This window comes from Enoplosus armatus, chromosome 22, assembly GCF_043641665.1.
Source record: "Enoplosus armatus isolate fEnoArm2 chromosome 22, fEnoArm2.hap1, whole genome shotgun sequence".
Taxonomy (NCBI): domain Eukaryota; kingdom Metazoa; phylum Chordata; class Actinopteri; order Centrarchiformes; family Enoplosidae; genus Enoplosus; species Enoplosus armatus.
The window spans coordinates 1,921,215-1,933,937 of NC_092201.1; the positions used below are offsets into that span (position 1 = coordinate 1,921,215).

At 42.6% G+C, this 12,723-nt stretch overlaps 1 protein-coding gene across 1 annotated transcript; it reads left to right on the forward strand.

The window, feature by feature from the left end:
* cpm (carboxypeptidase M) lies at positions 1–10,869 on the forward strand. Its single transcript, XM_070929190.1, has 8 exons — positions 1–30; positions 5,144–5,316; positions 7,326–7,425; positions 7,658–7,763; positions 8,540–8,710; positions 9,366–9,518; positions 9,801–9,949; positions 10,600–10,869. Exons 1-8 carry the CDS (start codon positions 16–18, stop codon positions 10,867–10,869), a joined length of 1,137 nt encoding a protein of 378 aa, XP_070785291.1. The 5' UTR covers positions 1–15.
* Positions 10,870–12,723: the final 1,854 nt, after the last annotated feature.

Sequence of the window (12,723 nt, forward strand, 5' to 3'; positions counted from 1 at the left end):
AAATATGTGGCTAACATGCATGGAAACGAGGTGAGTGAACACACACACACACACTCACACACACACACACACACACACACACACACACACACACAGGACCCCTCCCCGTTGACAGGAAGTAGGACTAAAAGGAGACTAAAGAGATCAACAAAAGCCATTCAGAGGCAAACACACTCCATACACACTGTTGTATTCAGAGGACAGACTGTGTGTGTGTGTGTGTGTGTGTGTGTGTGTGTGTGGGGGGGGGGTGATCTGTATTAATCTCTATTGAAAATGGACAGCACGCTGAGTCAACATTAAAACATCTGACCGCATTGTAAAACAAATCTATGGATTTCTTTGTAAACAACAGCAGAAATAACCGACAGGAAGCTGCAGTTCAAACGTTCGTCTGTCACAGCAAATACAAATACTTCTCATACTTGGAAAGATTCGTAGTATGTGCGTGTACTTTCTAGGAGACAAGCTTTGCTGGTTTGGTTCATTCATCCACAGTGTCGTGACAGATGTGCTGCTTTAAACTGGCTTTGCTTTGAGGTTTCTCATTACAACAAGAAAAGCATGTTGTTATAATGAAAGGATATTCGAGGTAATTATAAAACATATTATTATATCGTATTTATAGATGGCGGTTGGTCCACCAGTTTGGAACCAGACTGAAACATCTCAACAACTATTTGATGGATTCTCATTAAATATGGTCAAAATATTCTGGATGCCCAGACGATGTGTCCTCTGAGAGGCTGACATTTCTGGTTTTGAGTGAAATGTGGTTCAGACCTTCACGTCCCCCTCCGGATTAACCCTAATAATTTAGCTCATCCCTTAACTTTTCATCTAACGCCACCCTCAGGTCAACATGTTAAATGACATTCCCATCAGCCTCAGCAGTGCTTTGTGTTAAGTGCTAATTAGCGAGTGTTAGCATGCTAACACGCTAAACTAGATGGTGAGCAGCACGTTCAGCAGCCTCACAGAGCAGCTAGCATGGCATGTGAGGACAGTTGATGTTTGGAGTCAAAGCTCTGAACGTCCTGCAGCACTTCAGAGGAGGGACTGGGATGATAACAAGTGAGGCTGCGGTAGACCCAGATCCTCACACCAGCTTTGGTAATGAGGCATCTTCATGTGTAGGCCACCATGTGGACGCCTCAGACTCTTCTAGAAAACCGTGGGAGAGATTCTGTTTGTCTACGAATGGCATCTCGGCACTGCTGCGCTCAGCAGATCCAGCAGATCCATGAAACTGGATCCGTTTCAGGACCAAGAAAGTCTGACTGAGATGAAATGAATTCATTTAAAGTTAAAGAAATAAGACAAAATAAATATGGATTGGAAATAAGGAAGTGAAATCTGTATAAAGGAAACTCTTAGCGACCTCTGACCAGCATCTGGTTACCGTGGCGACGGCCTACTGCTGCTCACACTGCATGTGTGTGTGTGTGTGTGTGTGTGTGAAAGTCAATGGAAATGTCCTTAAATAGACAAGTCACGCCTGGACACACACTCACACACACAGTCAGCAAACAGAGTCGGTGGAGGGTGTCGGTTCGGAGGAAACTTCCAGAAAATGGCCTTTTCACCGAGTCCACACACACACACACACACACACACACACACACACACACATTATAACAGCGGGAATGTAGCCTCTATGGAAAAGTTGAAACGGTGTCGTGTCGGGATCCTTGTCTGTCGTGTTTGTGTGAGCAGTTCCCAGAAAATGTCTTTGTGTGTGTCAGAAGTTTGTTTCCTGACAAACACACTTAATGTCCTCGTTTATAAGGCGAAGAAGAAGAAACTGTCATTTGGTTTCAGTGGTGACGACAATACCAGAGAAGAAGTGGTGAGCTTGATCAGACGGACTTATTCTTTCCATCTTGTATCCTCTTCGGAGCATGAACGCACTCAGTGAAACATGAAATCTGGAGAGTAGTTCCTGAGACTGACATCAGCACCTTTCAGCCTGCATGAACTTATTTTTTGGCAGCAGGTTCTCTGCACGGTTGTCATTACAAGTGATCCCTTTCACATTACACGGCCGTCTTGATCCACTGTTAACATAAGAACATTGATTAATGTATTTGTGTAAATTGGACCGTCAGAAGCTGTAGACTTGAGACTTGGACTCGAGTCGGACTCACATTGCAAAACTGAGGACTCGAGACTCGACTTACTTGAGACTTAGATGTAAAAAGCTGAGGAGACTTGACTCTGTGACCCATAAATATTGAAAAACACATAAGTGAATGTAGTTTTGTCCTCTGAAGCTCTGCCAAACTGTCATGAATAATTAATAACCAGGATGAACCCTTCGGCTGCTTGCTGCAGAATAAAATGGAGAAACATTTAGTCTATACATGATAGTTTCCCCTCCTCTCTAATATATCGCTGATGTTTCTTCCCAGCAGCCATGAAAAAGGATTCTGACACCCGATTGTTAGTCACGTTCAGGATCAGCACTGATGCTGGTTTTGATGCGTTCAGAAGTTGAACCTTCGTTTTGAGTGTTTGACACGTACAGATGCTTTGATTGTTCACAATAAACACCTTGTTTCCATTCAAAAAGAAGTGCTTATTGTTATTTTCACACTAAGCATTGACAGACTGGAAAAACTTGTTCTTTGACTTGCAAGACGTCATGACTCAAAAGACTTAAAAACAGCAGGATGTTATGAGCTACGCTAGCTGTAGCTAACTGAGATCACACACGGACTCTTTGCTATAAATCTATAAATGGTCGATGTCTTGACACGAGTGTCTTTGACTGAATTAGAATGAAGTGGTTGGTATATTATAGATTGTTTAAGCAATAGATTCTGTCTGTCACCATATTTTTGGCTCTGCGGATGGATTTCCATTAAATTCATGGTCATGGGAGGATGAACCCTACTGACTTTGATAAAGCAGCAGATGAATTCCCGTGGTATCATGTTATATCACATTGGGGGGTTACGTTTGAGCGTCCACACACATCTGGCCATGTAGTGTATGCGTGAGGCGCGCACATTCTTGCAGCACGTTTTGTTTTTCTAAATTCGGCTGTTTGTGTAGGAAAAGGCGCAGCATCTGTAGGCACGCAGCGTTCATACATCTGGTCTCTGGTAGGAAACTGTGTTGTTTAGCAAAACTTTCAACACAGGAAGTGAGCGAAGAACGTCGACTGTCGGACAGAAACTCAACCCTTCAGAGAGAAAGAATCTGTCAAATGTCATAAATGTTCAGATGAGCAGCAGCAGGAATGCTGCCTGACTGTTGCTTCCATGTTCTGAGAGTTTGTCTGCTGATTTCACTAATGTCAAACTTTAAACTCTGTCAGCTGTTGGAACAACACTGATTTACAGCTCTGCTCACATATCCACCACATTAGCATGTTTTCAGCCTGCTCTGTGGACGGCAGCTGCTTTTCTTTGTCATTCACGATAGTACATGAAATGTCTTTGCGTTTTGGACAAAAGAAGCAAGTTAAAGACGTCACGTTGGACATTTTATAGACTAAACGATTCATCGTGAAAATGATCGGCAGATTGATCGATAATGAAAACGATCTTTAGTTGCAGCCGCAGAGCACACTGTAGCAGATTCCTATCAGCTGATGTGGCTCCTGAATCACACAGGGAGGGGAGGCCCCCACCCGCCCTCACTGCAACACTCAACATCAGCTCATAAGCAACACTGGACGGCTTTCATCTTGTTATCTAAACTGGATTGTAGATTGTAGATTGTAGCTTTAACAGCTGATCTGACTTCACACACACTGAGTCGCCTTCATCCTGCACTCGCAGCAAGAGGCTTTCTCCTCTTTTTGCCCTGGGATTTGCCTCCCAGGCTGCCCTACCTTTTGGTGACGTTTGTCGGGTCTGTATGCAGCCTGAAAGGAATACCTTAAGACACGACTCAGGGCTCAGGTTGAGAGAGAATTAATCTATATATTTATTTACAGTGAGGCCTAAAATTGTCCTGAGAAGAAACTAGAATTGAACTTCAGTCAAAACTAAGCACAGAGCTCTTTATAGTAAAGATGTAAAAACATTATTTATCATAAAGTGGCAGCCATCTAAAAGAAACTAAAATTATTTTACGTAGCATTCCTATTTTTTATTATGCTTTTATTATGGAAAGCACACATAACCAATTGTGTGTGTGTGTGTGTGTGTGTGTGTGTGTGTGTGTGTCCCACTTCTGAAACCAAACCTACATCTCATCAGTAAAATGGCGTTTGCTGTACTTACGTCCTCATGTCAGGGTCATTTGCTGCTCCACCTCCATCAGTTCTGCACAACTCAGTGGAGCACATAATCCAATTTTTAAACCTTGAGTGAGGACAGTTTTGGAAAAAAGGAAGAAAGTAAGGGCAGTTTTTTTTAATGAGGATTAAAACTAAAGGCTAAGGCTGCTGCTCTGCTGTGTTTGTCTTTTACCTTGTGTCTCTCGAATCTTTAAAAACACCTCGCACATATCTAGTTTCATGTTTAAAAAAGGCTTTTTCCTCAAACAATCAGGAGGAGACGGTGCATTTGTTGGGGACTATTTTCAGGAGTGTGTTGCTGTGTGACGGCAGCAGAGAGAGAAAAGAGGGAGACAGATTAGTTGAGTGTTGGAGGAAAGCAAAATGATGGCCGGAGGCAGAGCTAGTCCTGACATGTGTGTGTGTGTTGCGGCGCACACACACCTTTCCCACCCTTCTCCCTTTCTCCCTCCTGAGGCTCCCATTCATTCACAAAGTTGTTTTTTTTTTATTCTCTACCGTCCAATCAGCCGTCTGTCTCAGAAAAACAGCCTCTGACTCGTCTCCGGATCGCGTTTCGATTCCTCTCTGACTCACGACATCACTTCCTCCCCCGCTGTTTTTCCATCAGGAGAGAACATGTAGGCTCATCGAGCTGAAAGGTCCTGTCATGTTAAAGGAAACAGAAAATGGGTAGAAATGAATGAGTAAAAGTATGAAACTGAACAGCTGTGATAAGAGATTTAATAATAGTTGTAGATTGTCATTCTAAAGCACCAGACCTCATTCAACTTTTAATCAAATTAACTCAGAAATGTTTCTGCTTAAATGTATACGTTTGGTCAATTTTAACTTATATTAAACTGGTCTGTATATGTGTGTGTGTGTGTGTGTGTGTGTGTGTGTGTGCAGGTTCTTGGCCGGGTGCTGCTGCTACAGCTAATCGACGACCTGGTGCGTGGTTACCGTAACAATGAAACGTGGTCATTGCAGTTACTGAACAGCACGCGCATCCACATCCTGCCGACGATGAACCCCGACGGCTTTGATTCATCGGGGACACACTGCCAGTACAGCCAGGGCAGGTACTCACACACACACACAAGCAGTCACAGACAAGTAGTCATGTGATCAATTATTAATAGAAGAATATTGATTACAGCAGCTTTAAGGAGCTTTTTCAAGGTTAAAAACAGGAGGAAACAGAGCTGCTTTGGTCTGCTACGAACACCTCAACCGTCTGCTTCTTACAGGGTTAAAACGTGTGACTTTAAAGACTTGAGACGACACACACACTCGTAGCCGACATGATTGTTGCATGTAGACTAAACTGTGCGACGCTCCAACGCCCAAAACACTCTGATAAGCAGGAACCAGACACACACTGTAGCTCTGTATCACACACACAGATTACTGTCACGATAAAAGCCTCTAAGTATCTAATTATGTGTGTTTTGACTTCTTCTAATGTACTATATATAGGAGCCACTTTCCGAACCGTATAAGGAAACTTTTCACTGGAGCAACTGAAAGTGAAAAACATCAGCCAATGTGATGAGATTATTTCACCAGTTTGGGACAGAAACAATCAATTTTCTTGAATCAAATGTAAGTTTTATTGATCCAAGTGTACTGGTGTTATGTTCCTGACATCCTGAGGTGGGAGCCAGAGGAATTATCTCACTCCATTGGCTTAATTTTGTAGGAAAATGATAAGACTTGTTGATGTGATTCATTGTTAGCTGGTTTAACTACTTTATATACTTTATGTATCTTATTCCTCTTTACTTTATATATAGTTAGCTAGTTATAATTACTCTATATACAGTTAGCTAGTTTTTACTGCTTTGTATACAGTTAGCTAGTCTTAACTACGTTATATACAGTTAGCTAGTTAGTTAGCTAGCAAACTACACACTTCTTATTCATAAAAAGTCACAAGCCAAAAATGTTGGAACCACTGCTTTATTATTTAACAAAGCATTATATAGGCGTATAATGTATTTTTTTAATGTAAAATCTTGATCTGAGAAGTAACTAGTAACTAAAGCTGTCTGGTAAATGTGGTGCAGTAAAATATACTATTTTTATATTTATATATTTCATATATATATTTATATTTCCCTCTGAAATGTTTCTTCAATTCATTTCAAAGCCACCCTGGACTTGTGAGGTCACTCAGTAACCTGTGATGTCACCAGGTCACGTGATCAAAGCCGTCTTAATAACCCTCACTCGAGAACTCTTTAAACACAAATATTGGTGACTTTATGGTTTATTGTCCCGGTGTCTGTTTGGTTTTGTGTTGTGTTAGCAGATTATCATAAACGTTGTCCGAACTGTTGAGGCGTTCTGTGACTCTGCTGTATAAATAAAGACACACTCACTTCCTGGAGGCAGTCACAAGATCGTGGGAAACAACATGTTTTCAACATGAGTGCCTTGCCCATGGGAGCCTCAGCAACACCTGCCGTTTCTCTTGGACTGACAAAATTATTTATTGCGATAAATCGTCTATAAAATGTCCAAAAAAAATAACTAAAAATAACTTTTTGTCCAACCAACAGCCCAATATATATATAGAAAGATATTCAATTTACAATGAAATAAAAGAGGGAAAAGCAGCAATTTCTCACATTTTAAAAGCTGGAACCGGAGAACGTTAGCCATGCTAGGGATGGTAATGTTTGTCCACCATTTTGGTCTGGACTGAAATATCTCAACAACAAATAGATTGACTGCTATGATATTTTGTGCAGACATTCATTGATCCCAGATGTGGAATTATGCACAACATTATGCAGCATGTTAGCATTGTCACTGTTAGCATTTAGCTTAAAGCACCAAGTACAGCCTCACACACCTGTCTGCATGGCTGAGGACTCTCATAATATTATTAAAATTGACTAATGCATGATTTGAAACGTGTTTATTAACCAGGACCTCTCAGATGAGGTTGGGAGCAACGGACAAGAATGAAGCGTGGGCGACAAAGCTGCTGACCTCTAATCCTGAACACTCTGCTGTGGAATGAGTCCCTGGAGTTAGTCAGTCCCCAGTAATACAGTGAACAGTGTGTTTCTGTCTATTTCAGGTTCAACTATAATGGCATTGATCTGAACAGGAACTTCCCTGATGCGTTCGCTGGTCTCAGAAGGCAAGAGCAGCTTGACGAGGAGAAGCGGGAGGCAGAGGTTAGTCACGTCTTCTGTCTGTGTGTTTGTGTTCGGCAGCTCAGACTGGGACCAGTAACTGAACCTGGTTACTTTCTGTAACTAGTTCTTTCCTGCTGACTTCAGATTTTAACGCTCCACGTTTCTGACGTACCCTATTCCTCTTTAAGTCCCCTCTGTGATTGGCAGGTTGCTGTGTGATGCGTTTCAGGTCAGAGCTGTGATTGGCTGGTTGCTGTGTGATGTGTTTCAGGTCAGAGCTGTGATTGGCTGGTTGAGGACTGAGACTTTTGTTCTCTCTGCCAACCTTCATGGAGGAGCTCTGGTGGCCAGTTATCCTTACGACAACAGCAACGGAGGTAAATACACACAGAAACTGTAGTTTCTGCATTCAATTCAGTTCATCAAACAGCAGCATGGCTCCATATGTGTTGGTGAGGAGACATGAAAGTTCAACAGCAATAAAAACACTATGAAAGTAAGACAGAACTAGGTGGTCCACAGTAATCCAATCGTTTATGTTCTTTCCTTTAATGAAAGTGCGAAGCAGAGAATGAGAGACAGGAAACAGGCTCTTAGACTCAGTCCCATGACAGTGTTAAGCAGAGAAATAGTTCAGTTGAGAACCAAGTTTTGAGTAAACCAGCAGCCCGTCCCACAAATCAGCTTTGCAGAATTTTCTGCAGAATTTTGCTGAGTAAAACCCAGAACAGCTCTTTTATTCACGTCTGAAGTTCTTCCAGTCTTTGTCAGGTAACTTCGAGCTGTAACAGACGATTTCGGGTTTTTTCCGACACACTTCCTGCCGCATGATTACAGTGTGAACGAGGCTAACACAGTGTCTACACAGGAGGGTTAGCATGAGCAGCGTGTTAGCAGAGCAACAGCTTCAGTCTCTATCTACACAGGATGCGTTCAGGCACAGTATTGAGTGTAGGTCACCTGGGTTTTCGCAGCAGTGAAAGCTCAACACACAATCACAGTCATATCAGTGAAAACAGACTTAAAACTATAAACTATAAAATGTGTTGTACAAATGATAATAACCCTGCCTTGTCTCTCATTTAAACATCTTTCTGATATCTCAGATTTGAGGATAAAAAGTACAAAACACACCTCATGTCTGTTTGTCCAGGCAGCGAGATGGTGGGCGGGGCCAGCGTCTCCCCTGATGAAGACGTGTTCATTCACCTGGCCAAGGTGTACTCCTACAACCACGCGTCCATGCACCAGGGGGACCAGTGCGACGACAGCAGGCCGTTTCTGGAGGGCATCACCAACGGATACCAGTGGTATCCTCTGGCAGGTCAGCCTGTCGCCTTAAAGTGACGTTGTTCTCTTTACAACTTTATAATAACATTTACTAAAAGAGAAAAGTTTTATTTCAAATACTGAATCAGAAACAGCCCAGAGAGCTACGTCCTCTGCCACACAAGCAATAGTAAACAAGGTCAGTGACACATAACCTTTTGGCCAGTCCCGAAGCAGCAGCAGTTTTTGATTAAACTTATATTTCTGTCTTTGTAGTTGAATGCTCTACACACCCTCAAACCTTTACTTTCTACGTTGCCGCATAAACAAGGTCCTGCAGCTGCACTGAATGTTGAGGTCTATTGTTCGGCGTGAATTCCTAGAGAGACTTCAGAGGATGAGACAGATACTCAAGATCTGATCTGCCTCCTCTGGTTTCCTGCTGCAGAAACCTGATCACTGCAACCCGATCACCTCACTGACAGCACACAGGGAACTGTACGCAGCAGGTGTACACGGGGACGTCAGGGACAGATCCTCTCATATGCAAATAATTAAATGACAAGATGTTTTGAGGACGGTAGAATTATCGGAAAGAATACCCAAATCTACACATATACTGTAGTCAGAAAGAATACTTGTTTCTACTCAGTGTGTGTGAATTAATTTCAGATCTGAATGTGTGTGTGTGTGTGTGTGTTTGTCTGCAGGTGGGATGCAGGACTATAACTACGTGTGGGCTCAGTGTTTGGAGTTGACTCTGGAGGTTTCCTGCTGCAAGTTTCCTCCAGCCAAACAACTTCCTGCTCTGTGGACGGAGAACAAGAAGGCTCTGCTGGCCTTCATCCGGCAGGTCCACCTGGGTCAGTACCTGTCTGTCTCTCTCTCTGTCTGTAGTTTCATTGTTTCTTCACCTGTCTGCCTGGTTACCTGTCTATGTTTTTACATCCCTGTCTCTACATGTCTGTGAGTCTACGTGTCTTTGTGTTTACCTGTCTCTCCCTTTAACTGTCCATGAGTTTACCTGTCTGTCTGTTCACCTTTCTTTGTGTCCATCTGTCTTTCTCTTTGTCCCGTCCATGCGTTTACCTGTGTCTTAATAATCACCTGATACTATCTGTGTGTGTGTGTGTGTGTGTGTTCAGGGGTGAAAGGTCGTGTGTTCGATGGCTCCGGAGTGCCGGTCCAGAACGCAGTGGTGGAGGTTAAAGGTCGCAGGAATATGTGTCCATTCAGAACCGACCGACACGGAGAATACTACAGACTGCTGCTGCCTGGAAACTACAGCTTCACAGTAAACACACAGCGAATTTAACTATGTACTGCCCCACAAAGCCACAGCCGTAACTACATCTATGGTCCAAATTAGTTCAAGCTTTTAGTTTTACCATATGAAAATTATTAAGCCATAGAACTGTAGGAAATTGTCACGACAACTCGACAGCTAAAGCAGCAGAGCTAGCTAAATCAAGTGAAAGCTAGCAACCATAGCTAAAACTCACACAGAATTTACTTAGCTTGTTTTTCTCTAGCTATAATCTGTAACTGAAAAATCCTCTGTATAAAAGCATCTTTATATTTCAGTTCATCACATAACTAAATGAAGCAGAAGCTAAATCCAATCGTGATGCACCTGCTAAAGCTAACTAGCTTGATCGTATTATTTAAACATATGATGCCAACAACTCTACTGTTAAAGCTGTTTTTTTAGCTAGCGCTGTTAGCTTAGTGTTAGTTTAGCATCGCTGCAAATGTGATTTTGAATGAGTTTTCTAACATTTGGATCAGAATCTGCAAGTTCTGGTTTCACTTTGGCTAAACTGTAAATATGAAAAGTAGACAGAGCTGTGATTGGCTGGTTGAGGCGCTGTTTGCTGGCCAGCGTCCGTTACACTTTCATGTGACATTAACTTTCTTCTGGTCTCTGATCTCTTTGATTGACAGGTGACATACCCGGGTCACGAGGTTTTGACTGAGACACTTAACGTCCCGAATGGTCCTGATCACTTCTCCGCCATGAAACACGACTTCCTGTTACAACACATCCCCACGACGACTGGCCACACCCAGGTTAACCCCACCCAAGCTAACCTCACCTCTACCTGTAACCACACCTTACACCTGGAGGCAGGCGGAGCCATCACAAGGCCCACATGGACGCAGTTAGGTGTGGGTCTCGGTCTGGTGGCGGCACTACGATCCCTGATCGACTGAAGCGGCCTGGTGTTCAACGTGACGGTCGCAGTTTTGAACCTTCAACCTGCAAGAAAACAAAGAACAAAATCGTGTGGTCCATCCGAGGTTTCTGAAGAGAAGTTTTGAGGCCTGGGGTTTGGGTTTGAGTTTTGAACACTCGCGGCCAGCTTTGTCACCGTGGGCTAATTGGCGTCATGGCTAACTGGGATACTTGAATAGAGTGGAGCTGTTAATGTTATTAGTAACATATTTTTCCTACTATAAGTCAAAATATCTGTTGTGTAAAAGACCTACTGGTGAACTACTGTATCTGGCAAGCTAACACATTAGCAGCCGGGAATATTGTAAGTGCTTTTCAGTCACAATGGCCAAGCTAGCTGGTCTGCTAACTAGCCAGCTTGTGTACCAGGACAAATTTAGCATTTGTTCTGTGTGACAGTAAAATCACACAGTTTATTCGTACTCGCAGGGACAATTGGCTAATACGGAAGACACCGGGTAACATGCTAATGCTAGTCAGTCACAACAGCTTAGCCAGCTGGTTTGCCAACTAACTAGCAAGCTACACCTCGGCCTCGGCCTAAAAACTACTCCTCTGTCATGGAGCGGTTCATTCTCCGTCAGAGGACGTTATATAAAATTTGATAGTGCAACACAGCTAACAAGCCCTTAAAAATCAGTGACATGCTATTGGTCGATGGTGGTAAATTCACTTGTTAAAGTTCACCAAAGTTGAACAGATTTACTTTGCCCCTGCAGGCGAATTTGTAGGTTTCAGCAGGTCTAACAGCAGTTCTCTTGGAGCCTTACTACTAATGGAGAACTTATTTTGAAAATGTCCTCTAAGAAGGAAGATTAACTACTGAAGAGCTGAAAAAACGTATTCCATCCTAAGACCAGGAAAACCTCAAATAATAGAAACACAAAGTGCACTTCCTGCTCTATAAAGACTCTCTCACAGGAACAAACAGGTTTTAAATCTGGACTTTATTTAAAGGGATCACAGGAGGAAAGCACTCTGCTGCCTGAGGATTTTGTCTTCCCTGCTGAGATGTTGCAGCATGTGAAGGAGCGTCGGGAGTGATAAGGTTCATTAAGCGTGGTGGGAGCTGGACCATGTAATTTTATATGTGAGGAGGAGCACTTTAAAATTAGCGCTGGCACTGAATGCTGTTTATAGAGAGGGTTGTGTTCAAGGACATTACAGCAGTCGAGGGTTGAAATCACTACGACGTGACCTGTGAAATGACGCGATCCTGTTGACACATTAATCATCCATCTGAACTCGCTGAGGTGCGTTTGATTTATGACTCCAGCGGATTGAGTCATCACACACGTTCATACAGGTGTTCATTTCAGCTTATTTCATGTTTGTGGGTGTGTTAAAACATCCCATTCATTCCTGCAGGACAGTTCAGTCCAGTGGTTCCCGTCCTGGGGCTGGAGTTATTCTTTTTCTGACTTTTCTCTCTAATTTTGCTCGCTTTATTGTAAAATACTGGATTGTTTTATGTCTTCAGGCCTCTAAAAACTTGCAGCGACTTTATTTCTGCACTTTACAACAAAAACAAAGCAGCTCACGTTCGTGTTTCTCTGCTGCTGAAACTACTGTAGCTTCTCGTTACGCCGCAAAACACAACAACAAAGAAAGTTGTCCGTCTTCTGCCACTTCTGCTTCAACACCAGCTCTTTGGGAAACAAGAAAACACTAAAAAGTGATTTTACAGGTATAAAAAAGATTAAATACACAACAGGTTGAGGTACACATTTTGTCATGTTACAGCTAAAATCATTTAAATAATTATTAATTATATTTAAAAAATACCCCATAATGACAACGTGAAAACAGGAGTTCAGGAACTGCAAGTATCA

Excerpts from the sequence above, each read along its gene's own strand:
- cpm (XM_070929190.1), top strand. Across the intron at positions 7,426-7,657 it reads AGGAGAAGCGGGAGGCAGAG|GTCAGAGCTGTGATTGGCTG; the intron begins GTTAGTCACGTC and ends GATGTGTTTCAG. Across the intron at positions 9,950-10,599 it reads CTGGAAACTACAGCTTCACA|GTGACATACCCGGGTCACGA; the intron begins GTAAACACACAG and ends TTTGATTGACAG.